Consider the following 26,502-nt stretch of genomic DNA (forward strand, 5'->3'; position numbering starts at 1 on the left):
CTCTGGCTCTGACAGCGTTCTGCCCGGTAACGGCTTTTCAGCCGGGTGCCTTTCAGTGGCCCAAACAGGGCATTAAGTATTTGGGTATTTTATTCCCAGCAAATTTATGTGATTTAGTCAGAGTTAATTTTGACCCTTTAATAAAAAAGTTTTCAAGTGATGTGGAAAGGTGGGCTTCATTACATTTATCTATGATTGGGAAGGTTAATGTTATAAAAATGAATTGTATTCCAAAATTTAACTACCTATTACAGTCTCTTCCCATTGAAGTTCCCTCTTTTATTTTAAACAATTTGATAGTATTGCTAAATATTTTATCTGGAATGGTAAGCGCCCTCGAATGCAATGTTACACAGGCCAATTGACAAAGGTGGGTTAGGTTTCCCCAAAATATTGTTTTACTATTATGCTGTTGGTCTCAGACATTTGGCGCATTGGTCCATTCCACCTGAAAGAGCTCCTCCCTGGCTCTTTATTGAACAGGAGGTCCTTGCCCCTATCTTGCCAATGCAATGTCTTTCTACCAAGCTGCCCGGAGAAGTAAAGACACATCCCATTATCTCACACATGCAGTTAGTGTGGACAAAGTTTTCCCGCATGCTCAATTCGGACATTTACCTGAACGTTGCCGCAAGTATTTGGTTAAACCCTAAATTGTGTATTAACAAGTCCCCTTTTTGCTGGACAGAATGGGTTGAGAAGGGAGTTGCTACGCTGTGTAACCTGTATGAAAATGGAGCATTGAGATCCTTTGAAAATATTACAAAGCGGTTTTGGATTCCCAGATCTCAATTCTTCAGGTACTTACAGCTGCGCCATCTACTTTGTACCATCTTTGGGTGTAGTACGCAGCCCCCTAAAGCTGCAGACACTCTTGAGATGGTGCTTGCTGCTTTTAGAAAAGGTTATGAAGCTTCAGCATACTATTCCTGGCTAATTCAGAGACTAGGGGATGGGGTTTTGACATCTCTCAAGAAGTTATGGGAGAAAGACTTGAATTTAGTACTGGAGGATGAAGAATGGGGTAGGATTTTAAAAAAATGTCAAGTCTATGTCTAGGGATGCTAGGATGTGCCTCATTCAATTTAAGATTCTGCATCGTTTTTATTGGACTCCCTCTAGATTGCATAGGCTTGGTCTTAAAGATACACCCACCTGTTGGCGATGCCAATCAGAGGATGGGGACATAGCCCACGTTTTTTGAGATTTTTGAGATTCAAGATTCAAGAGTTTTGGTCGAGGGTTCAGAGTTATGTCTGTGAGATCCTGGGCACTCAGATTTTGCCCCAGACTTTGCATTTTGGGTGATGGGGCGAGGGTTAACATATTAAAAACTGGGTCCTTACCAGTGTGATGATCAGCAGAAAAGTGATCCTTGGGGGATGGAAGTCGGCTGGTGCACCCTCATTTCATGAGTGGTGCACTGAATTGGGCACAGTGGTGGCCTTTGAAAAGATGTCGCATAGATGGCTGGGCAGCTTGGGTGCCTTTGAGAAGAAGTGGGGCACTTATTTGGCCTTCTTGGAGGGTTGCCAGGGAGGAACAGTGGAGGGGACAGTTTAAATGGTGTGTATGTAATTAATTGATGTGTGGAACACTTTTTCTTTTTTTTGGACATTTTTTTGTGTTTTTTATTTATTTATTTTTTTATGTCTGAGTATTTTCTTTGGACTGTTTGCTTGTATGTGTGTCTGTTATTATTCATGTCTGACCACTGGGATGTGTGTTGGGTTGGGGGGAGGGAGGGGAGGGAGTGGGGTATATCTTGTTGAAAGCTGATTCTGTGTTTTCATGTGCTGTTTGTGTTGATTTGAGTGTGGAATCAATAAAAATTTTTAATGACAAAAAAAAAAAAAAAAAACTTGTTTAATTTTCATTTATTAAAATATTATTGTTCTTTGTTACTTCATGTAAACTATTGTGTTAACTGATATTAACATACAAAACCTTACTGAAAAGTGTCACCAAAATATCTAATATTTAAATTATGATTTCTGGTTATCACGCACATCTTTGAGAATCTTTAGCATGTGGATTAGAGACTGTTTAACACAAATCTCTGTGTGTTTCAGGTGAGAGTGGAGCAGGCAAGACTGAGGCGAGCAAGTACATAATGCAGTACATTGCAGCTATCACCAATCCCAACCAGAGGGCAGAGGTCGAGAGGTCAGTTTCCTGGACTTATTTTTATTTAAATTTTTTTTTTGCATTTAATTGCATATAAATACATATTATTGCTTTTAATATCCTATATTATGGATGGACACTTATCTTGATTTACATGACAATATTTGGAGAGAGCAGTTCGATTTAATATTTGGAGAGAGCAGTTCGATTTTCATTTTTAGGCCCCACGGAATGAGTGTTTCCTTCTGACAGTTATCAATTAACAGATTATTTTGTAAAGGTTATTTAATAGCAACACTGATAGGGATACACGTCATGTTACCTCGTCCAAGAGGAAGTAAAACTTTCCAGGGAAGCAAAAGGAAAACTTGTGAAAATGCTGAAAGTCTTCTAACTGCCGCTAGAAGGCGGTATAATGCCAGTTTCTACAGTACTGTAATTGAGTGTCTTGCGAAATATGTGCAGCTTACTTGATTACTGAGATCTGAAAGTACATGTTCACTCACAAGTACACAGGTGTTTTTTATTGCATGATTTCGTTTCATTCAGGGGTCTACACCCCTTTTCATTGGGCCCCTACTCTTCAGTTTGTACTTGAACAATCTTCCACATGCCTGTCCGGATGTACATACTCAAATGTATGCAGACGATACTGTGATTTATGTACATGCCAAAATTTTGATACATTTGTTAATTTTAATATTTGTTGCCTAATGTATACAATTATTAACAACCTTGCTCCACCACCTTTGAAAGAATTTGTGTCTTTGCACTTGGAAAACACAAGACAAACTGGAGCCTCTTTAAGAGGAGATTGTGAGTGCAATACAGAGCCTCAGACTTTGGTCGTTCAGCTTTCTCTATAAGAACTGTCAATATTTGGAATACGTTACCATCTAACATAAGACAATGTCCTACTCTTGCACAATTTAAGTTACATCTGAAAATATGGTTAAAGACAAGCCAAATTTGCGAACATTGAATAATTTGTAATCTGGTAATTTGTAATCATAACTTTGAGCAGTTTTTAATTTAGTAGCTTAATGTTATTTATTATTGTTATTAGTAATGTATTTTTACTTTGGGTGTTATGTTTTTGTCTGTTGTCTATTGACTAATGTTTTAATGATGCTTTTGTAATTAATTTTTTCTACCCAGGGACTACAGATGAAATTTAGCTCTGTAGCTAATTCTGGGCCAGTCATCGACTGTCCATTGTCCCTGTTAAATAAACTACTAAATAAATAACATTTTGTTTTTTGCATTGTTTGTATCCTACCACAGTGTGAAGAACGTGCTTCTGAAGTCCAACTGTGTGTTAGAGGCCTTTGGAAATGCAAAGACTAACCGCAATGATAACTCCAGCCGTTTCGGGAAATACATGGACATCAACTTCAACTTTAACGGAGACCCCACTGGAGGACACATCAACAACTACCTGCTGGAAAAAGTGAGAAATCGGTTTTACAAAAGGGTATAATGAATGAATATAAATAATGAACCTGACATCGGGATTTTCGTCTCGCGCAACCCTAATCTTTTGGCACCCAAGGGCATAGATTTGACTTGAACACTGAGGGGTGATTACCCCCCCCCCCCCGTAATCTATGCCCCTGTTGGCACTCCTCGCAGTTTTGTCAAAATTTTAAAAGCCTTTTAAACTAAATACTAGGCCTAAAGTTTTGTGATGTACTTGTAATAATTAAATCAACAATAAAGTGATAAATAAAGCTAGTCATTCGCTGTGTTTTGGCAACGCACCGTCCGGTACTGAACCAAACGGAAAGCACGCGAGCGGCCGATTGCTGTTGCCATGGTTACCTCCTCAGACCAATGAGACTGCTGCTCTCGACTCGCGAGCGTCTGGTTGTTTGGGGAATCCGCGGCACTCTTGTAAAAAAAACCCCAACAAAAACAGTATTGGCATATTTGTTCCTGGTTAAAAAAAGCTGAGAGACCACTTTAAACCATTTTTAAGGACTCATAACTACATTGCATTACATTTTATATTTCAGTTTAGCACATTATCAGGTACAGTAGAATGCTTGTGACCTGTAATACCTTCTCTTTCTCAGTCAAGAGTTGTCCAACAGCAGGAGGGAGAGAGGAATTTTCACTCATTTTATCAGGTGAGATCATCTGTCAGGAATTGGTATTCCTATGGATTTATCATATTACTCTTGGAGTCCTAAAATGCCACAAAAAGTGCTGTTAAAGGGATAGTTTACTCAAAAATGAAAATTCTCTCATTATTTACTCACCCTCATGCCATCCCAGATTTGTATGACTTTCTTTCATCTGCAGAACACAAATGAAGAATATTAGAATAATATTTCAGCTCTGTTGGTCCATACACAATGCAAGTGAATGGGGACCAGATCTTTGAAGCACATAAAGGCAACATAAATGTAATCCATAAAACTCCAGTGGTTAAATCCATATCTTTAGAAGTGATATGATAGGTGTGAGTGTGAAATTGATCCTATTTTAAAAATCCTAGTTTAATATAAATTTCCACTTTTAAACAGCCCTCATAAGTGCACTTTACTAAGAGTTCTTCTTCTTTTGTTTTTTTGTGATTCACATTATTTTTGCATATCGCCACCTACTGGTCAGGGAGGAGAATTTATAGCAAAAAAGGACTTAAATATTAATCTGTTTCCCTACCCAAACCTATCATATTGCTTTTGAAGACACTCAGAAGCAATATGATTTTTTTTTTTTTTTTTTTTTTTTTGGACCAACAGAGCTTAAATATTCTTCTAAAATCTTCATCTGTGTTCAGCAGAAGAAAGTCATACACATCTGGGATGGCATGAGGGTGAGTAAATGATGAGAGAATTTGCATTATTGGGTGAATTATTCCTTTAAATGTTTAACACACACATAGATAAGCTTATTATGTGTTGTGTTGATGCAGTTACTACGGGGAGGGTCTGAAGATTTGCTGAAGTCCTTGTGTCTGCAGAGAGATCCGGCAAAATATACTTACACCAGTCAAGGAGCCTCTGTCACACTCGTATGTCCAAATCTAATGAGTTTGGTACAGCATCTTAAAAACAGTCTTTATGCAAAATATAATAAAATTTTTATTTTGAGTTGAAATATGACCCGTACATGTTCTTTGTGAGATTCACCCATGTAGATTCTCCCTATACCCATGACTTGGATAGCAAAATGCACCATACAACATATCCCCACAACGCACCTTATTTCCTTTCTCTTTTCTGTCTCCCGCCATCATTCCCCATTGTCATTAAAGGCCTCCAATAATGACTCCTTATGTCACAAAGCCGTGATGGCAGCACTGAAAGTGATTGGATTCACTACAGAAGAGATCAGCTCCATCTACAAGATCCTTGGTACCATCTTGCACTTGGTCAGTCTTTCTATCGCCTTTCTATCTGTTTGTAGTTTCTAATTAGATGCAGCAGTAATTAAAAGTTTTACAGTGTTATTTGTCACTGTTAAACATTCTGTTTAGGGTAGCCTTCAGTTTACTAGTGATGGTGAACATGTCGTGCTGGTTGGAGAGGACACAGTGAAGCACATGTCTGAGCTGACCTCCACGGAGCCTGAGAATACCACAAAAGCACTACTTTACCGCACAGTGGCTACAGGGGGTGGTGAGGTCATCGAAAAGGAACACAGTGAGCAGGAAGCTAATTATGGAAAAGATGCTTTTGCCAAGGTATTATGCCCTTTGCTATTTTTGTTATTTATTAAAAATGTTTTATTATATGTTTGTATTATATGTTCAGTTATATCTTTATGTTAGGCATTGTATGAGAGATTATTTGGTTGGATAGTGGGTCGTATCAATGCTGTGATTGAAGTGAAGGACTACAACCCTGCCCTGCATGGCAAAAACACTGTTATAGGTGTGCTGGACATCTATGGCTTTGAGATCTTTGACAATAACAGGTAACTAATTTATGTATTGTCAAACTGTATTTATTAATATTGTTTTTATTATGAAATTATGCAGGTCTCTGGGTTTTGTGTCTGACTTCACAACTCCAAAAAAAATTTCCACAAAATAATGTTTGTCTTCACCATTTCTTGGCCGCAGTTTTGAGCAGTTCTGCATTAACTACTGCAATGAGAAGCTGCAACAGCTCTTTATTGAGCTCATTCTACGACAGGAGCAGGACGAGTACCAAAGAGAGGGAATCACATGGCAACACGTAAGCAGAACTCACACATATATTAAACACACCTAAAATTAAAAATATAGTTCACCCAAAAATCTAAATTCTGCCATCATATATTTACCCTCATGGAACACAAAAGGAAATGTTAGACAGAATGTTAGCCTCAGTCAAAAGGGTTGTGAAGCATAATGCACAACAAGGATTCACAATATAGCACAGCATTGAGTGCCTTTTTATCTTTTATAAAAGAACTCCCTGTGTTATAGTATAAGCACATTGATCTTTCTGAATCCAAATGTGCTTTCTTTAAGATGTGCTATTCTTTCTTTCAGATTGAATACTTTAACAATCAGATCATAGTGGACTTGGTGGAGCAGCCTCATAAGGGGATCATCTCCATTCTAGATGAGGCCTGTCTCACTGCGGGCAAAGTCACAGATACAGTCTGCCTGGACAGCATGAACAAAAAGCTAGGCCAGCACCCTCACTACACTTCCCGGAAGGTAAGCATGCACACTTCATGCGAACCATCATCCGTTCTTTCCTGCCTCAGCATTTCTCTGATCAGAACACATAAGCGTACATTTTTTAGGCTTTTCATAAATTGTGGGACAAAACTGCACCTCCGTCTATCTAGATTTGTAGTTGCTTAACATGTACTGCACTGCTGCAGTTTGACAGCAGTGTCAGAAGGGGGCAGTACTCTTACACATTTTACAGTTAAAGGGATGTTTTGTGACTTTATGTTTTTCTGTGGGACACAAAAACAAAAGGATGTTTGGCATAATGTTAGGAAATGACAGTCTCAGTCACTATTCACTTCTGTTGTATGGAAAGAAATGTGCAATGAAAGTGAATGGTACTGGGACTAACATTCATCTCCTCTTGTGGTCTTTAGAAAGATCAAGTAGAAATAAAGTCATTTGGGTTCATAACAGCATGAGGGTGAGTATTTTTATCGTTGGGTGTACCATCTCTTAAAGTCAACATGAAACAAGATTTGCCCTGTTTACTTCTGTAATGTGAGTATTTCTGAGTGAAACATTCAGTAAGAAAAAATGTAGGATGTACTCGATCAGTAATTGTTTTTTTTTTTTGTGTTTTTTTTTTTTTTTTTACCTTAAAGGGATAGTAAACCAAAAATGTAAATTCTCTCATCATTTACTCATCCTCATGCCATCCCAGATGTGTGACTTTTTTCCTTCTGCTGAACACAAACCAATGTTTTTAGTAGAATATTTCAGCTCTGTAGGTCCATACAATGCAAGTGAATGGTGGCCAGAACTTTGAAGCTCCAAATAGCACATAAAGGCAGCATAAAAGTAATCCATAAGACTCCAGTGGTTAAATCTATATCTTCAGAAGCTATATAATAGGTGTGGGTGAGAAACAGATCAATATTTAATATTTATTTTTACTGTAAATCTACACTTTCACTCACATTCTGGTGTGGAAGTGACTTTCACTTTCACGTTCAATTAAATATAGACTTAAATATTGATCTGTTTCTCACCCTCATCATATCACATCTGAAGACATGGATTAAACTACTGGAGTCTTATGGATTACTTTTATGCTGCCTTTATGTGCTTTTTGGACTTTCTGAGTTCTGGTCACCATTCACTTGCATTGAATGGACCTACAGAGCTGAAATATTCTTCTAAAAATCTTAATTTGTGTTCTGCCAAAGAAAGAAAGTCATACACATCTGGGATGGCATGAGGGTGAGTAAATGATGAGAGAATTTTCATTTTTGGGCAAACTATCCCTTTGAGCTGGTGACTTTAACCAATAATGAAAGTTGTTTTAGATGTGGAGCAAGTTATTACATTTTGATGAAAGTTTACGAAGACAAACATTTGTCTAATTCGTAATTTATTTGGAATAATGTCCTCTTATAAATCGTTCACAATAAGATCTGGAATGTACAGTATAGTCAGAAGTTCATGTTGACTTTAAAGCACTTGTGTACAGCTCTGTGCATAGACACAAAAACACAAGGACTGTATTACACCTGTTGATGGCATGACCACTGGAACTATCTTTTTTCTTAGCTTTTCCCTACTGACAAGACCATGGAGTTTAACCGAGACTTCCGTATTCGACACTACGCGGGAGATGTTACGTGAGTGTTTGAAAGAGATTTTTAATGTGACCCTTTATGTGACATTATCCTGTGCAACAGACTGTCCATTATGTGATTCAGATGCAGGTGATGTGAACAGACTGATTGCAAATGCTTGGAACACCAGTTTTTTTCATTTCAGCAGCTGTGACAACAGCTTTGGAAACTTTTTGTATTGTAATAAAAAAAATGGGTCGGTACAGCAATGTACAGCTAGACAAAACAGCATTTATCATTATTTCTGAAATAAATCATGTTGAACGAAAAAACGCTTCCGTATGTCTGTGTATAGGACAACAGAAAGCTGCATAAGTTGCCACTTAAACAGTTGATCCACCATATTACCGTGATCTTTGACATGAAAGGGAATTCAAAATGTATTTAACTACCATAGTGTTATGTATTTTGAGGTAAAACAGACTATTCAGCTGTAAATAATGTGGGGCGGGACTTGATTTTACCTGGATTAGATTTAATTGTGAAAAGTGGGATAAAATTGTATTGTTTAGTGTTAGTTTCCTCTCCCATCGGGCCTTGAATAATAAAAAAAAAAATAATAAAAAAATAAAGTTGTTTCAGTGTTCCGTCAATGACAGTACATTTTTACATTTTATGAAAGATTATGAAAACAAACATATTTGTTTTCTTTAGATTAACAGGCACTAATAAATCATGCACAATTATAGACGTTTCCATTTTGTAATTTTATTGAACTCAATACAAGTTGGAAACTCTGACTTTATTAAAGCTTCTCTTACTTGGCTTTAGTAATATAAAATGACAGCAGCTTTGGCAGTTAGTTAGTTTCCTAAACATATTTCTGTTTGATATTTTCTATCATTTTGCAATTGATTGACAGAGGTGTCATGCCCATTCAGTCAGATTTTTGAGCCAAGAGGATTTAAAAAAAATAAATAATAATAAATCAAAAAAATGTATTTGTTCCTTCAATAAATAAATTAAATGACTATTGCACTGCATGTTAAAAAAAAAAAAAAAAAAAAAAAAAAAGAATGTCTGTGGCAGAAATCTTTATTCACATGTCTAAATTTTGTTAGTCCAATTGAGTCACATATTTTCCATTATATGTGGCATTCAGTGGCTGCTTCAGAGATCTTGCTCATGGGGTAGGTCAAGCAGAGCACCAAGGGAATGTGCAGTGTTATGGTAATAAATACAAATCAATTGCATCAACTTCAGTTAAGTTAACATTTGCCAAATATGTCTGATCTCTGTGAAGCAGTTTTTTTCAAAGTCTAATATAGATTATGTCTAAGTTTTTGTTTGATCAGTCACTGTTCATTTCCTTTGGTGCTGAAATGTGCTTGACAGTTTTTGTGGCATCTTTGCACTCTCTTTTCTTCATGTTTAAAGAAAGCAGCAGCTTATTATCTTATTTCAGTGTGAATCCTTGGTGCCCTTTAAAAAAAAAAAAAAAAAAAAAATGGTGCATGACGCCTCTGTTGATTTTTAATATATGTAAGTTTAGAAATATCTAAAAGCAAACCAAAGACATAAAATACACATTTACAGCGAAGTAGTACAAGGATGCGTTTTGGCATTGAGACCGAGAATGTGAACAGCTCTGAGTAGAATCAGTAGAGTTGTCAGCTTATAATTATGTTCATTTAAAAAAGATGTGAATGACGCATGAGACATGGGGGCATTTGCATGGGACATGTGTTTAAAAAGTGAACAGGGTTAGTTTTTATTTCATGTTACCTTTAATAACTGTTTTAAGGGGAAGTTTCTTTAAAGGTTTGATGATGCAACTTTATAAATATATTAAAGTGCAGCTGCTGCAGAAGTCTGCAGAGTGCTGAAACTCAGCGAGAGCTGTGTCCTGGTTTAGGAATTAGCAAGACCTTTTCTCATTGAGGAAAGAGGAGCAGAGAGAAGCAACTGGAGGGCTCAGCTCTGAAAATAGATGACACATTTTCACTTCCTTTTCACTCTTTAATGTGTTAAAGTGTAACTGTGGAAGTAACTGATTAAAGCTAAATTGTCTTGAACTAAAATTTCATAGTGCTGCAATCTTCTAATCTTAGATCTGTTTCTTGTGAATCTGAGTGAGTGAACCGTGAATGTCAGTGGAAGAATCCAAGGGTGATTTGTATATTCAGCGACCCATTGGCGGCGGGTCTGAGAAACGAGATGAACAGTGTCGGGAGCCACAAGCCACATGCTTGATAATTTGGTCAAGATTACAGAGGACTCAGTCCTTAACACTGAATGGCACTATTATGACAACCCTGCAGTAAAACCACAAAACATGCACACACACATTCTGTGACGATCACTTCGGATCTGTCTGAGAACGCGTTTGCAACACAAATCTCCTAGATTGATGCATGTCCTTCTCTCTCTCTCTCTCAAACACACACACACTCACACACCACAGGAAGTCCCCTCAGGAATATAGACTGTCAGAACGGGGATGTCAAGCCTCACTCACACTCACAAAATAAAATCTGTGAGATCCCATAGGCTCTGCTTTGTCAGTGATGGAGGGAGGTCTCACTAAATATACCAACCCCATATCAGCATGCCCCCAAACCATGACCTATTTCCGTCTGTCTCTCTCTGTCTTTCTCTCTCTTCTCCCCTTCTCCTTGTCTTCTCTCGTCTTTCTTTATCACTTCCGTGTTCTTTCCCTATATGTCATCCATGTCTCTGGCTATGTTTGGAATAGCTTACTCTTACTATGCATGTGCGTATTGTGCAATGTATGCAAATTTTATGTATGCAGTGAACAGTGTTGGGTGCAATCTGATTACAAATTAATTAATAATGGTAATCTAATGACTTTTTTAGTACTGAAAGTAGTGTAACGCATTCAATTTATTTTTTTGTAATCAGATTACAGTTACTAACTTTAAATTAAGTTAACTTCTAAGTACAATACTTGGCTTACACTGGCAGGTAATACTGCTTGTTTATGGTACCACATTTGCCAAAATGTGCAGTATATAATCTAAAAGAAATTACACGTCACCTTTAAGACATTTCTATGCAGAATTTAATAAAAAACAAATACTAACTGTTATTTCCAAGTGGGTTACTGGAGGTCATTTGACAACAACGTAGCGTACTGTTTGAAACATTTATCATTGCAAAGAATATTGTTTCACTTACTGTTTTTCAACATTAGTTAGTATACAAATACTGCACAGTATTCAGTAAGTAGAAAGCTAGTATTCCATTCCAAACACAGCCTTTCTGTCTTTTCACTTAATCTTTCTGTGCTCTCTTTCGTTCCACTCATCTCACATTCATCATATGACCATTTCACACCCTAAAATAAGCATCATGCCTCATCTTGCATGCACTGAATTGAAACAGATGTATTTTATGCATATATTTTTAACGGCTATCAAGTTAATTTTCTCTGTAACACAGCGCCTTTTAGAATTCACACTCTTTGACTACGTTTTTTATAGCCAAGTCAAAGAATGTGTTGGTATGTTATAAGCACAAACTGTTCCTTCAGGAAACTTTGGGCTTATGCCTGTTCTCACCCCATTTTCTGGAATTTGCCTGTCTTACTAGAGAAGGGCCACAGGGCAGCATCTGTCCACCAAGGACTGCTTTTACCCCAGTGATATTGCTATTGCACAGCCATGTGGGCATACACGTGTTTGACTGTGTGAGTGAATAAGTGTGTGTGAAATTGTTTAAGCAAAAAATGTGCACTTGAATGTATAATGCGGTATTGTTTATACTTGATTGAATGAACACGTGTCGATGTGTGTTGGTCTGACTGTTAGCGGAATACATCTGCGCTTTGCTAATCCGGTCTACAGAGCTGAATGGACTCTGGGCTGCTCTGATTTTGTACCTGGCCAGCACACGCAACACATTCTCTCAAGCATTTGACACTTTATGTAACCAACAAATAACAGTGAACAATGCTAATTCATTTGTTGTTTTTTTATTTTTCCATTTTCTGGGCATGTCCTTGGGTTTAGAATTGTTCCTTTGCTCATTTGATTGCCCCTTATAGTACCATAAAGTGCCAAGTATTTAGAGATGCCAGCTTCAATGTGGTAAAATAAGGGACATGTCACACTCTCCTCTAAGGTTTCATTTTGAATTTTAATTACATTTTTAAATACACAAAGGGGTAGGTTTAGAGTAAGGTTTAGGTGTGGGGTTAGGATTAGTAAAGCATAAAACTAAAAACTCACTAGAATTATCTATTTGCAGACATAATCTGCTTTCTAACTTTATCTAGTCTCTTTTAGAGAAAATAAAACTTGCTTTTGGCACCACTCAGTGGACATTTCAGCTGGAAACTGAAATGATACATACAGAATTGAACTTATTAACGCTTTGGCAAAAATTTAGTTATAAGGACCTATTTTAATGCTAAGCGCAGTGCTATGCCATAAATCATTAGCACAAAGCCAGTGGGCATGGCCATGACATTTTGGTATTTTTATGCAAGCATGCGCTAAGCCTTAATTCGGAGGTTCTTCTCCGGTAATTGCGGCATCTGCGTCCTATTATATATTCCATTCCCTCAAGCACCAACGATATAAACAAAGGCAGCGCATTCATAAGAAGTTAGTAGTGTAAATGGATTGTATGCAATTAATTAGAATAATAGAAATATGGACATGCTCCTTTTATATGCATAGAAAATATTATTCTCATCAGGATTTGGAAGTATGTTCCGTTAAATTATAGGGAATGTAAGTATTATTAATAATTTTCATCTGCTGACACACAAATTGTAGCTAGCATTAACAGTGATTGTATCGGCACTTCACTTCTACCGGTCGATTTTGATTTTGAACAATTAAATTAATTTATTGAAACTTGAAAAAATTAAACCAAAAATATTTCTAAATTCAAATTACGCATCAAACGAAACAAAAATATAATCAAAATAATGAAATGGTCAAAAAAATCATACCCAATCCAAACATTTTACCCTCTCCAACTTTCACCGCCACCTTTTACAGTGACTTAAAAATCACTCTATGACAACAGGTGGAAAAATACCAATACAAATTATATAATTAATACAATTGTAAATATAAACACAATAATAATAATAATAATAAAATAAATAAATAACATGATAGATAGTTTAACACAAGTCTCAAACATTTTGGTTTCATAAGTTAAAGAGTTTGGAAAGGAACTTTATTACCACCTGCTGATGGAATCTGCAAACTGCAAATGTAGGAACTGAATTTGGACTTTGTGCTGAAAAGAGACCTGCTTTCGAAATGTCTTAGTGCAATCACCTATTTCTTGGGAAAATAGCAAATTGAGCTTTGCGCCACATCATTAACACCCACAGATAGCGTGAACACTGCCACCACGCCAGCGCTTTGCTCTGGCATGAAAATTGCACTTAGAATTAGCGCTTTCACGAACACTCGATAAGACGTAGCACACAATGTGTAGGATAAGGGACACTGGCAACACTATAGTGTGTAACACACGTATCATGGTAATAATTCAGTATATGGGTAGTTGGCATGAAAATATTTTTGAGAAGTGGACATATCTTGCGATGTGGCATGTTAAACTCCTGAAGTCTAAAACTATTTTAAACAGCCTTGTGTTACTTCTTTTATAATTATTATGCATGCAGTTTTATGTCCATGTTGATTCTATTTTCTATAAAAACTAATCTGTCACATAGCAAGACTGTTTCAAATTAACAAGTGAAGTCAAAAGGGTGATTAAAAATATTGAAAACCAATAACAACCCTAAAATACACACTTTCCTTCATACATTCATATACATTTTAACCTAAAATCTTGATTTATATATCAAAGTACCATCTAATACCATCATATCATGTTCACCAAAAGGCCAAAAAATATTAATAAAAAAGAATGTAGCTGATAAACTTCTTATGACCTTTCTGCATCATACTGATTTTTGAACTTTTTTTGCATCATACTGATAAAATGGCCCAGGTGTTTTGTTGGTTTACCTGTGCATTTTGTGAGTCATTTGTACCTTTTTGAGTCATTCATAAAACACTGAGTCACTCAGTTACTGGAATTGTATTTTCCTTTTTGTTTTAAAGCTTGTGTTGGTTTCTCTAGTGATTTATCTCTATTCACTTTCCTCTCTTTGCACTTCCCCTTTCTCAGGTACTCAGTTGAGGGTTTTCTTGATAAGAACAAGGACCCGCTGTTCCAGGATTTCAAGCGACTGATGTATAACAGGTAGTGATGGGAGGCTTTTAGCTTCCTTTCAATTAAAGGAGTATTACACCCAAAATTCTGTCATTGCAGACTCACCCTCATGCCGTTCCAAACCATATGACTGTTTTCCCTCTGTGGAACACAATACAAGATTTAATGCAGAATGTCTGAGGTGGTCTTTTACTATACAATGAAAATAAATGAGGACTGGGGCTGTCAACAGGGATGCAAACTCCTCACCTTTCAGCAAAATTCGCTGTTTTGTGATTTGTGCTGAGCCGAAGAGTTTTTAGCGCATGCCCAGTGATTCTGTGTTTGACAGGAATGGAGTGGCTCTGAAGAAGTGGTACTCGTAAAACTTCTCATTCGTATCATAAACAAACTGTATGGCTTGGTACACATACTGACCAACTGAATAAGGGGGGCATGTTGTTCGTTCACTTTGACATTGTGAGACTACCTTGTTCATTAAAAAGAGAAAGGGGCATAAGAGCTATAATTAATGCTTAAAAGTGACAGATGTTTATACAATAAGGAGCTTTACATGACTCACATCAACACTGCCATTGAACTTTGAAGTCAGTCGAGTGACGCACCCCTCATGAGTTTGCATCCATGTGTCAAGCTCTAAACTGACAAAAAGCACCATAAAACATTCCATAAAAGTAGTTAAAATGACTTGTGTGCAATATTCCAAGTGTTCTAAAATGATATGATAGCTTTGTGTGAAGAACAGACTGAAAAGTCAGTATTCACTGAAAATCTTGCCCCTTGCCTTAGCTCAAAAATCTCATTCACGCTTGTGATGTTAATGGCAATGAACTGCACATCTTATAACCAACACGTGACAGTTTGGAACAAAATGAGGTAAATGATGACAGAATTTTCATTATTATTTTTTTAAAACGTTGCAAATTTATGTATCTAATGAAAATCCCTGAAATTAAAATTTCTTTTGCAACAAAATACTTATTTAACATTTTCAGTTTTGTTTAAGGTCATTAAATCAAACATTTTTCAATAAATGTCCAATAAGTGAATTGATAGTAATTGGGGTAAAATGCCCCCCTGTTGCAGGGGCTAAAGGCCCCTATTAAACACATTGGTTTTCTTAAGTGGGGGGAATAGATTTGTTATGAAAAATGTTCAAAGTGGGCTCAGATTGACTCATCCAAAAATGTCCTTAAGGAATGCCTTAAGCCCTGTTGTACCCTATACTGTCAAAGTGGTAACCCGCAATTGTTCCCTTAAGGAGCTATTGCTGCTTGATCTAATCCTAAACATTAGTTTTTAGTTCATTGATGTTAAATAATATTTTTGACCTCAATTAAAACCAGTTCAATTAGATTACATTTTTAGATTAATAGTAGGTTTTTTTGCTTGTTTTTTTGTTTTGTTTTTTACATACCCTTCTTTTCCTTACTTCTTTTCCTTGGTTTATATTACTCTCTTTTCTAAACCTGTCATACAGTTCTGATCCAGTCCTCAAAGAAATGTGGCCTGATGGGAATATGAGTATCACAGAGGTGACCAAACGGCCTCTTACTGCAGCTACACTCTTCAAAAACTCTATTATTGCTCTAGTGGACAAACTGGCCTGTAAGGTAAGAAATGCCTAAATGTCATATTTAGATTAAAAAGTATTTGAAACATATTTTTATGTTTATATGTATTATTACATGGCTTTCTGGAATACTTGATTCTAAGGTTAAATAATTTTGAATAATGACTGTATTATTCATTAATTGTTGTCCCAGGCAATTGATTTCCTACATAGCTGTGCTAGTTCCTTATCTCTCGTAGCACTTTGTGGACTATGTAATAAAATAACTCTCAAAAAACTTTGATCAACATTCATTTATTGAATTATTTGGATATAAACTGTAAAGTCGGCCAGTCATCATTGCAAGAAAACCCTTTTTTAGGGTGATTCAAAACCCCTGCACTTAGTATGCAATTTAGTTTGCAACACTGACTGGCTTACTTCACATTATCTCTAACTTGTATATTTAGATACCATTTTACAATTATCATTCATTTTTGTTTTAATCTTAATCTATGGCATGAACATTTTATTTATTTTCATGCATTACATTTTTATGTGCATCCTTATATCAGGAGTTACTTCAGTTCTGTTAAAATTATACAAATATTTAGGCCAGCTGAGCCAATTTGTGTTTGTAGTTTTGTAATCTCATACATTGATGAGATTATAAAATATAGTAACCTTTACATTGCTTTATCTAAAATGTATGTTTTATAGAATGAATAATTAATTTCATTTAATCCAAACTTACTCTACACTACCATCATTTACAGTTTTTCTCAATCGCTTTGGCTCAGTTCTCGAATGAGAATTATTATTATTATTATTATTATTATTATTATTATTATTTTCAAAACAATAAGTTCAAATCTCTGAACAGTTAGTTTCTTGTTCAAACCAGATTTGAATTTCTTATTCATTTAAGAAAATTGCACATATTTTGGCACTCGTGTGCAAGAGTAAGTACAATTGTCTGCGATTTTTATTTTGTGGCAATTTTCTGTTCACTATATATGACTTTACATGTAAGAAATGTGTAAAAATGGACATGCACATGTGCATTTTCTGTTTACATGTAACACATTGCTACAAAAATAAATGTACTGTATACATAGAAATTTGCATATCCTTTTTCTATGTACTACAGTATTGTACAGTATTGACTTTTCCCAGTAAACTTTTACCTACTGTTGAAATCGGTATCTAAAAAGCTCAGTGTGATACACAATAGCCTTCAGTTAGACAAAACTGACATTCATGCATAGTAAAGTAAGCAGTCAGTGTCAACAAAAAAGTAGAACAAAAGTGAAATTTGTATATAACAAACATTTCCAGGGTTGACTGCCATGGTGAAAAAACATCTAAACATTTGACCAGTATGTCTCACATGATGACAAAAAAAATGTTTTTCATTTTGGTGGCATTGGCCAATTTACTGACACAATAACTAGGTTTTGAAGCATGAATTAAATGTTTTTGGTGAGTTACTACATTTTGCAGACATGCAATAGAGTTGTGATGTCCCATAATACAGTTGTGACAATTGCACTTACAGTTTAGAGAATGATAAGACTGTTTCAAAAAATGAGCCAAAGCGATTGAGAAAAACTGTAATACTCTTTTCTGTGAAAGATGAAATAGGGGTCTCTCAGAATAGCACAGGTAATCTCTTTCGTAGACATGTTGAAAAATGTCATCTCTCTAATGGAGACTGTCTGTATTTGATAAAGCTGTTAACGGCAAAGGAACACCTTCTAAATCCTGTTTTAGCTTAGAGCCAGTGGGCCACATCTCCTCACTTCTCCTCTCCAAACTTCTCCCCTCTCCTACTACTAGAGAAAGTGTGACAATTGATGCTGTGATTTTAGGGTGACCTGCTACATCTATGAAGATTTCTGTTTCTACTAGGCTGCACATGTGAGTGCGTACTCATGTGTTTGCATTGTAATGTGGCTGCATCTGGGACAACTTGTGTTTTTTAGGTCACAGTAAAGGACTGCCTGCTCTCTCTCTGGTCCTGTGGGGACACCGGTACCTCGTCTGTCTGTTCACCCAATACGTCCTCTCAACACATGCTCTTAACACTGTAAAAACTGAAAATGTGCAGTTGTTACCCTAAGGATCTATTTCTGCCTGATCTGACCCTTTAAATGTTTTTGTTGGGTGTAACGTAGTGTATTGAGGTTGAGTCAGTCATACACTGATCAGCCACAACATTAAAACCACCTGCCTAATATTGTGTAGGTCCCCCTTGTGCCGCCAAAACTGCGCCAACCTGCATCTCAGAATACCATTCTGAGATGCAATTCTTCTCACCACAATTGTACAGAGCGGTTATCTGAGTTACCATAGACTTTGTCAGTTCGAACCAGTCTGGCCATTTTCTGTTGAACTCTCTCATCAACAAGGCATTTCCGTCCACAGAACTGCCGCTCACTGGATGTTTTTTGTTTTTGGCACCATTTTGAGTAAATCCTTGAGACTGTTTTGCGTGAAAATCCCAAAAGATCAGCAGTTACAGAAATAATCAAACCAGCCATCTTGCACCAACAATCATCCATGCGATTATCTAATCAGCCAATCATGTGACAGCAGTGCAGTTCATAAATTCATGCAGATACGGGTCAGGAGCTTCATTTAATGTTCACATCAACCATCAGAATGAGTGATTTGGACCGTGGCATGACTGTTGGTGGCAGATGAGCTGCTTTGAGTATTTCTGTAAGTGCTGATATCCTTGGATTTTCACACACAACAGTCTATAGAATTTACTCAGAATGGTGCCAAAAACAAAACATATCCAGAGAACGGCAGTTGTGTGGATGGAAATGCCTTGTTGATGAGAGAGGTCAACAGAGAATGGCCAGACTGGTTCGAACTGACAAAGTCTGCTCTGTACAATTGTGGTGAGAAAAATATAATCTCAGAATGCTATTCTGAGATGCGGGTTGGCGCTGTTTTGGCGGCACGAGGGGGACCTACATAATATTAGGCAAGTGGTTTTAATGTTGTGGCTGATCGGTGTATATTAAATAACCTTTTTTGCCTTGAATTAAACCAGTTAATTTAGATGTTACCATTTGAAGCACATTTTAGGTTACCAGAAACAACAGAGTATAGAGAGGAGAGAATGAAAAAGATAGATAGATAGATAGATAGATAGATAGATAGATGGATAGATAGATGGATGGATGGATAGATGGATACTGTAGATAGATAGATAGACAGATAGATAGATAGATAAATAGATAGATGGATGGATACATACATGCATACAGAGGTAGATAGATCTGTATAGTTTGAATGATTTTAAAATGTTCCTACCAATGTTAAAACCAATCCTACACCACTGATAGTAGAAAGATAGAGAGAGAGAGAGAGAGAGAGAGAGAGGGATTTACATAATCACTGTAAAAGTGCATCCTTGATGAAGTGAGCTTTAGGCTTGCAGGAAATGTCAGGAGGAGAAAAATATCTTTGATTAATTCCTTATACTGCAAATGTTATTGCTTTTTACCTCATGGTACTGTCTAGTATTGCTGCAACTGGAGTTCCCCTTCTGTCACTCACTCGACGTTGCGTCGATGTAGTGACACTAGGGGTCGCCCTTGGGAGCCCCAAACACCTCTAATCTTTGAGAAAAGACCAATGAGAATTGGCGAGTGGAATTTACATGCCACTCCCCAGACATGCGGGTATAAAAGGAGCTGGCTCGCAACCACTCATTCAGATTTTTTCTTCAGAGCCGAGCGGTTGTGTGTCGGCGAGCTGAATTCCACTGCAGGTCCATTCACCTCGAAAGAAGCGTATGCTGTTGGATATACGGCGCATTCCAGCGGCTTTCTCTCCTTCTGCACGCTTAGTGCAGACTACGCCCCTGGGCACTTCGACAGCGCTACTAAGAGAGTATATATCTCTGCAAAGAGTATATTTTCCTCTATTAGAGCAGCACATTGATGTGAACGTCTTTTTAAAGACACGTCTTTTTAAAGATGCCGTTCCGTCTTTGTGTAATTCCTGGATGCGGTCGTTATCTCTCCACCTCCGATGGCCACGGGTGCCGCCTCACGTGTCTGAGCCACGCTCACAACTTGGAGGCTTCTGTGGTGACCACGACGCATCTGGACACTTGCTGTAGGGGGACTCCTGCCTGCAGAAACGCAAGATTCCCCTGAGGAAGGACCTCCTCTCTCAGGGATGGGGCACCATCTGGCACCCGCGCCCAGACCTCTGGAACCTCCACGTCTGGCCCTTGGATGGGACGTGGAAGACCTAAGTGGCCTACCACCAGCAGTGGTAGACACGATCACTCAGGCCAGGGCTCCCTCTATGAGGGAGTTTTATGCCCTGAAGTGGCGTTTGTTCGCGAGTTGGTGTTCTTCCCGAGGTGAAGACCCCCAGAGAAGCGCGGTCAGGTCAGTGCTTTCCTTTCTGCAGGAGAGGCTGGAGGGGTGGCTGTCCCCCTCCACCCAGAAGGTGTATGTGGCCACCAGAGCGGCACACCATGACGCAGTGGATGGTAAGTCCTTAGGGAAGCATGATCTGATCATCAGATTCGTGAGAGGCACCTGGAGGCTGAATCCTCCTAGGCCACACCTCTTTCCCTCATGGGATCTCACTGTGGTCCTCCTGGGCCTTCGGAGAGCCCCGTTTTAGCCGCTAGAGTCAGTCGAGCTGAAAGCCCTCTCTTTGAAGATGGCCCTACTGATTGCGCTTACCTCCATCAAGAGGATTGGGGACCTGCAGGCGTTCTCTGTCAGCGATACCTGCCTGGAGTTTGGTCCGGTAGACTCTCACGTGGTCCTGAGACCCTGGCCGGGCTATGTGACCAAGGTTCCCATGACCCCCTTCAGGGATCAGGTGGTGAGCCTGCAAGCACTGCCCCGGGAGGAGGCAGACCCAGCCCTGTCATTGCTGTGTCCGGTGTGTGCTTTGCGCATCTACTTGGATTGCATGCAGAGCTTTAGAAGCTCTGATCAGCTCTTTGTCTGCTTCGGCGGACAGCGGAAAGGGAACGTTGTCTCCAAACAGAGGCTTAACCACTGGATCGTGAATGCCATCGCTATGGCATACCAAGCCCAGGCCGTGCCCACCCCTTTTGTAATACGAGCACACTCTACAAGGAGTCTGGCATCCTCGTGGGCACTGGTCAATGGTGCCTCTCTAGCAGATATCTGTAGAGCAGTGGGCTGGGCAACACCCAATACCTTTTCGAGATCTCCAGGTTGAGCCGGTTTCGTCCCGTGTTTTGTCAGGTACGAACAGGTAAGTTTGATAATACGGAACAGCTGGCCAGGTGTATCGCTTGCGTACAGCGCCTTTCCCCTCCGTGAGGCGAGACGTTCGCTTCTTCTCCCATGCGAGTTCACGAACCTGTGTACCCTGGATGTCCTTCCTCCCTAGCCCTGTGGCTTGCGAATTCGGTGGAGGAATTCGCAGCCGGAACCGGTACGTGTGCTAATATGCCCTGTACTGAGGTTGGTGCTCCACAGGTGCCAGTTACTCCGGTTACCCCCTGTGATGTATTTTCCACGGTACGGTCTCCCTGTCAGCTGACCCGCATCTCCCTTGGATAGAGCCCTCTCTGCTCCAGTCGCTGTGTTGTAGAGCTCCTCCCCTTCAAGGCAGGACCTACCACCACGCCTCTTCTATGTGTGGCTGGTGAGCCCCTGAAAGAATAGGAAAGGGAAAGAACACCTTCCCCGATGCATATAATAGTGTTAGATGGCCCCAGCCGAATCTAATACTCTGTGGAGAGAAACATAGTGAGAAAAGGCCGCGGCTGGTGCGGCCTGCTCCCATGCTAGTTACATCGCTTCCCCCCCTCTGGAATGTGGGGAACTACTTGATGTCTTGTGGGGCTTTGGGGGAGGTTATGTGTGGACTGATGCACCTGCTATTACGCACACAGCAGCTTGATTGCACCTGCATCGGTAGTTCACGTAACACGGTCCAGCTGTTGTGCTGTTTTTTTATAGGGACCCCTAGTATCACTACATCAACACAACGTCGAGTGAGTGACAGAAGGGGAACGTCTCGGTTACTGTTGTAACCTCCGTTCCCTGATGGAGGGAATGAGACTTTGTGTCCCTCTTGCCACAACGTGGTACTATCTGCTGAAATGGCCGGGACCTTGTCTCGGCTCCTCAGCACAAAACCTGAATGAGTGGTTGCGAGCCAGCTCCTTTTACACCCGTATGTCCGAGGGAGTGGCATGCAAATTCCACTCGTCAATTCTCACCGGCCTTTTCTCAAAGATTAGAGATGTTTGGGGCTCCCAAGGGCGACCCCTAGTGTCACTACATTGACACAACGTCTCGTTCCCTCCATCAGGGAACGGAGGTTACAACAGTAACCGAGACGTTTTTTCTTTTGTATTAGTACAACAACAAGCCATTTCAAACTATTCACCCATTTACTTATATTGTATATTACTTTTATTAAATCCTTGTTATTAGCCTCAAATCTAACTTATAGGGCAGCTGCAATTTAGCAATTTAGCAGTTTGAGGCCTCTTGGTAAATGCTTTAATTTTGCAATTTCTGCTAAGTATATAATATAAAATCGATCTTACAGGAGCCCTTTTATGTACGGTGCATAAAGCCAAATGAGGTGAAGTCCCCCTTACTGTTTGATGACGCACGCTGCCAGCACCAAGTGGCTTACCTGGGCCTACTGGAGAACGTCCGTGTGCGGCGAGCTGGATTCGCCTACAGACAGCCTTATGCACGCTTCCTTCAGAGGTCAGAGGTCACACATACAGTCCATACAGTACACTTAAATTAAGGTAGTTTGAAGTAGTCTCAGCCTCTGATGGTATGCCTACTGAGCATTCACGGATAGTCTGATGTATATACAAAATGCAAAAATGGCAAGAGCTCGCTGAATTCACCAGTTCTGATCTCAGTGGCTTATCAGAGTGCAGCAATTTTCATCACTTTGCTGGGAAACATTGTGTTTGCAAAGTACAAGGTTGCTATTATAAGCACTTCTGTGGCAGAACTAGTAAGGTTCCCGCAGGTCCTTAAAAAGTTTTAAAATGTCTTCAATTCAGTTTTCAAAAAAACAACAAACATCTTTATTATCATTTAAAGAGGTCTTAAATTTGGGGATGGAAAAACAGGAATCTGTGTTCTGCCATCTCGGAGCGTTTCACATGCATTGTCCAGGCAAAGTGCTGCAGGAGTACCAATTCGCACAAATCCAAATATTTGATGGCGCTTAAAGTTACTATACAAATCTAAAAATGCAACAAAGTATCACTGAAAAGTAGGAGGTGACAGTGTTTTACCATATTTGCAATGAGGAACATTGCAAATGGTCAAATAGAATTTGAAACTGCTAGGATCATTGTTACGTCAAAATAAAAGCTCCATGTGAAGGTGAGGTAAATACAATATAAATATATTACTATTGTATAAAACAAATCCTCAGAATAATAATAATTCAGTATCATAATAATAAACTTTACTGGAGAATAATAAATAATATACATCTGGGTTCCAAAATCTAAGTGAGTTAAATTGTAGTTTTTGCACACACTATTCATTTACAAAAAATGTTTTGTAAAAATATATGTAGGTAAATATTACTTTTTTATTAGTGTATTGGTGTGCATAAATTATATTTATTATATAATATATTAAAACAAATTATTGTGTTTATTTAGTGGAGAAACTGTGGAAAACATGCATTCATTATCTTTAGCTAGATTTATTTTCTTGGCTACAATGACTGTTAGAAAATAATTGTAAAAATAATGATTTTAAAACTACTTTTACTTAATTTCCCCCAGTTGTACTCTGAAAGGGGGCTGGACGGTTGCTTGGGTCCTCGTAAATCGTAACCCTGCCCCTAATTAAACTACAAAAGGCTGCCATTTTATTAAAAAATACTGTAAATTGTCTGTATGTGCTGAGTGCTTCAAAGTGAAGACACAGCCCTGTTCTCACACATTATTGAAGGCTCATAATGCAGTGTTTTCAGCAGTTTCAGAGCGGTTTATAACAGACAGTTATGAAAAGCAATCGCTGATGATCTACTTTTGAGGAATTACTGCTCATATATGTTATATGACAAAGTTTATTTTATAGTGTTTATATTATAATACGTTGTAGAAGAAGTGCCTACTGTTTCCCTCATTTGTTTGTGTCAGCAGCTTGGAGAACATGTTGTCAAACATTTAAAAAGTAGAGTCATCTGTGTATTTTAGGCTTGTGTATTTATATATTGTTACAAAAAACTTTTTTATCTGATTTGATACAAAATTCTATGATACAAATGTGATTAAATATAATTCTTCCACAAACTTATTTAGGGAAAAACTGTATGTGGAAAATATGTCTTGAGTATTTTAAACTTGCAGATAACCTGTTTTGCTGATAAGGAGTGTTAAAGAATATTTTGCATTCAATGTAAATTAAGCTCAATCGACAGCATTTGTGGCATTAAAAAAAAGAAAAATTTGAATCTTAACTTGTTGTTGCTGAATGTGTGTCCCAGCCTTGTTAAGTAGAATCTGTGATACATTATTTATTTTGTTATACATTTGTTCTGGTATGTACATACATTATTCATTTTATTTGTGCAGGTCTTAAAATATTCTTAAAAAGTCATAAATTTGATTTTAAAAATTGTGCAGAAACCCTGACTAGTAATTGGATTTGCCAAAGAAACATATCCACAAACATCATGATTATAAACAGCTTTTATTTTTGACAATATTTGCAATATAGCATGGCTTTCACAATTGATTACTTCATTAAAATCTAGTATAGAATGCATTAATATTTCTACAGACTCTGTATGACTGTCTTCTCTGTGCTCAGGTATAAGATGACCTGCGAGTACACGTGGCCCAATCACCTGATGAGCACTGACCAGGAAGCTGTGGAGGCCATTGTGAACCAGCACGGCTTTGAGGATGATGTAGCGTATGGTCACACCAAACTCTTCGTGAGAACCCCTCGCACACTCTTCACGCTGGAGCAAGAGAGAGCCGCCCTCATCCCCATTTTAGTGCTGTTCTTACAGAAGGTGACAGACACTCTCTTTCTTTTATTTCTCTGTCTATCTGTCACTTTCCTGGGGCACTTTAGGTCTCTATCTATCAGCATTGTTTATTGTTTTCCCTGAGTCAAGCACTGTGCCTCTGATATTTCCTTTCTTTCTCTATCTCTGTCACCGTTCCCTTTTCATATGCATAGTTTTTTGCTCTCTGTAGCTGTCTCACTTAATCATTCCTGACTTTCTCACATTTTTAATGTGCGTTCAGAGGTGACATGACACAGTGAATTGGGCTCATAACACCTAGACAGCAGTTTTCTCTGTCTCATTCTGTTTAAGACCTCATACAAACTGAGTTTTGATCTTGCAGAGCTTAAATCTATTTACATCCATATCTACATTTTTGTGTTTTTTGGAAACCATTCTAATTTTTCAAACCAGAGGTAAATAAATAACAGAATGTGAATGATCACACTGTGAATTCAGCAACAGTAGGTCAAAAGCTCTGTTGCTGAAATCGGTATGTTCTTTCCGAAATTTTAACCACTGCCCCCAGTGGCCAAAGCTGGAAGTGTAGTGGATAAAACACCTTAATAATCATATAAAAATATGTAATTAAGAGTGTTGTGTATCATCCTCAAAGCAAGTAATATCTCGGTCATAAATGTTTAAATGAATATCATAATTTAATGGGTAACCTCAAACCACGAGATTCATCCACACAGAAAAGCAATGCTGAATAAATGCAAAAAAACACAATAAACACAAAAATCCTCATCAGCTGATTGGAGTTGATTTCAGAGTAGAGGTCTGCATTTTCGCAGATTTGATTTCTTACGGCACAGGATTAAATGACCGTGTTGAAGGCAATAGTGGACAGTACTTGCAATGAGTGGTGTGCTGGAGCGGGCGGTCAGAGAATAGCCTGAAAAATCTGATGTGGATGTCTTTTTTTATGTATTACTTTATGAATGCAAAAAAAAAAAAAAAAAAAAACAACAACAACAACAATTATTATGTTATTTTAAATTCATTTATTTATGATTACAATAAACAGAATACATGACGGAAAAATGTGCACATAGCACAAGCATCAAGTTATCCAATTTTTAGGGCAGGCTATGCAGGTAGTCAACAGGGCTTTAGAAGAATGGCAGAGCATGGCATGGACACACTACTTGGTGTGTTCCATTCTGAAGTGATCATCCCTATACCCTATTCCCTTCAAAGACTTTACCATCCACTCTAAGAGCTCTGGAGGGCTGAAAGGTGTGGGGTTAAAAAATAATGTTCATTCGGAACTCACTAGTATTTTTTTTATCATTGAAAACTCATTTTGAAGGGATCTTACAGCATGGCTACCACGATTG

The 26,502-nt window shown here is 38.2% G+C and overlaps 1 protein-coding gene across 7 annotated transcripts in view; it reads left to right on the top strand.

The window, feature by feature from the left end:
* LOC127421200 (unconventional myosin-Id-like) overlaps positions 1-26,502 on the top strand; it is a 96,538-nt gene that overhangs the window by 10,407 nt on the left and 59,629 nt on the right. For 2 of the 7 annotated variants that reach the window (XM_051664045.1, XM_051664043.1), the window contains exons 3-16: positions 2,073-2,166; positions 3,412-3,577; positions 4,203-4,256; positions 5,048-5,170; positions 5,390-5,506; positions 5,612-5,818; positions 5,906-6,051; positions 6,200-6,314; positions 6,614-6,784; positions 8,336-8,406; positions 14,527-14,601; positions 16,052-16,184; positions 22,703-22,869; positions 24,955-25,162. In XM_051664045.1, the coding sequence (XP_051520005.1) occupies positions 2,073-2,166; positions 3,412-3,577; positions 4,203-4,256; positions 5,048-5,170; positions 5,390-5,506; positions 5,612-5,818; positions 5,906-6,051; positions 6,200-6,314; positions 6,614-6,784; positions 8,336-8,406; positions 14,527-14,601; positions 16,052-16,184; positions 22,703-22,869; positions 24,955-25,162 (1,847 nt within the window). Of the gene's footprint in view, positions 1-2,072; positions 2,167-3,411; positions 3,578-4,202; positions 4,257-5,047; positions 5,171-5,389; positions 5,507-5,611; positions 5,819-5,905; positions 6,052-6,199; positions 6,315-6,613; positions 6,785-8,335; positions 8,407-8,487; positions 11,117-14,526; positions 14,602-16,051; positions 16,185-17,896; positions 18,044-18,108; positions 18,336-22,702; positions 22,872-24,954; positions 25,163-26,502 lie in introns of those variants that run through there. The other 5 variants (XR_007893953.1, XR_007893954.1, XM_051664044.1 and 2 more) reach the window with 5 other exon arrangements.

This window comes from Myxocyprinus asiaticus, chromosome 30 (genome assembly GCF_019703515.2).
Source record: "Myxocyprinus asiaticus isolate MX2 ecotype Aquarium Trade chromosome 30, UBuf_Myxa_2, whole genome shotgun sequence".
Lineage (NCBI taxonomy): Eukaryota > Metazoa > Chordata > Actinopteri > Cypriniformes > Catostomidae > Myxocyprinus > Myxocyprinus asiaticus.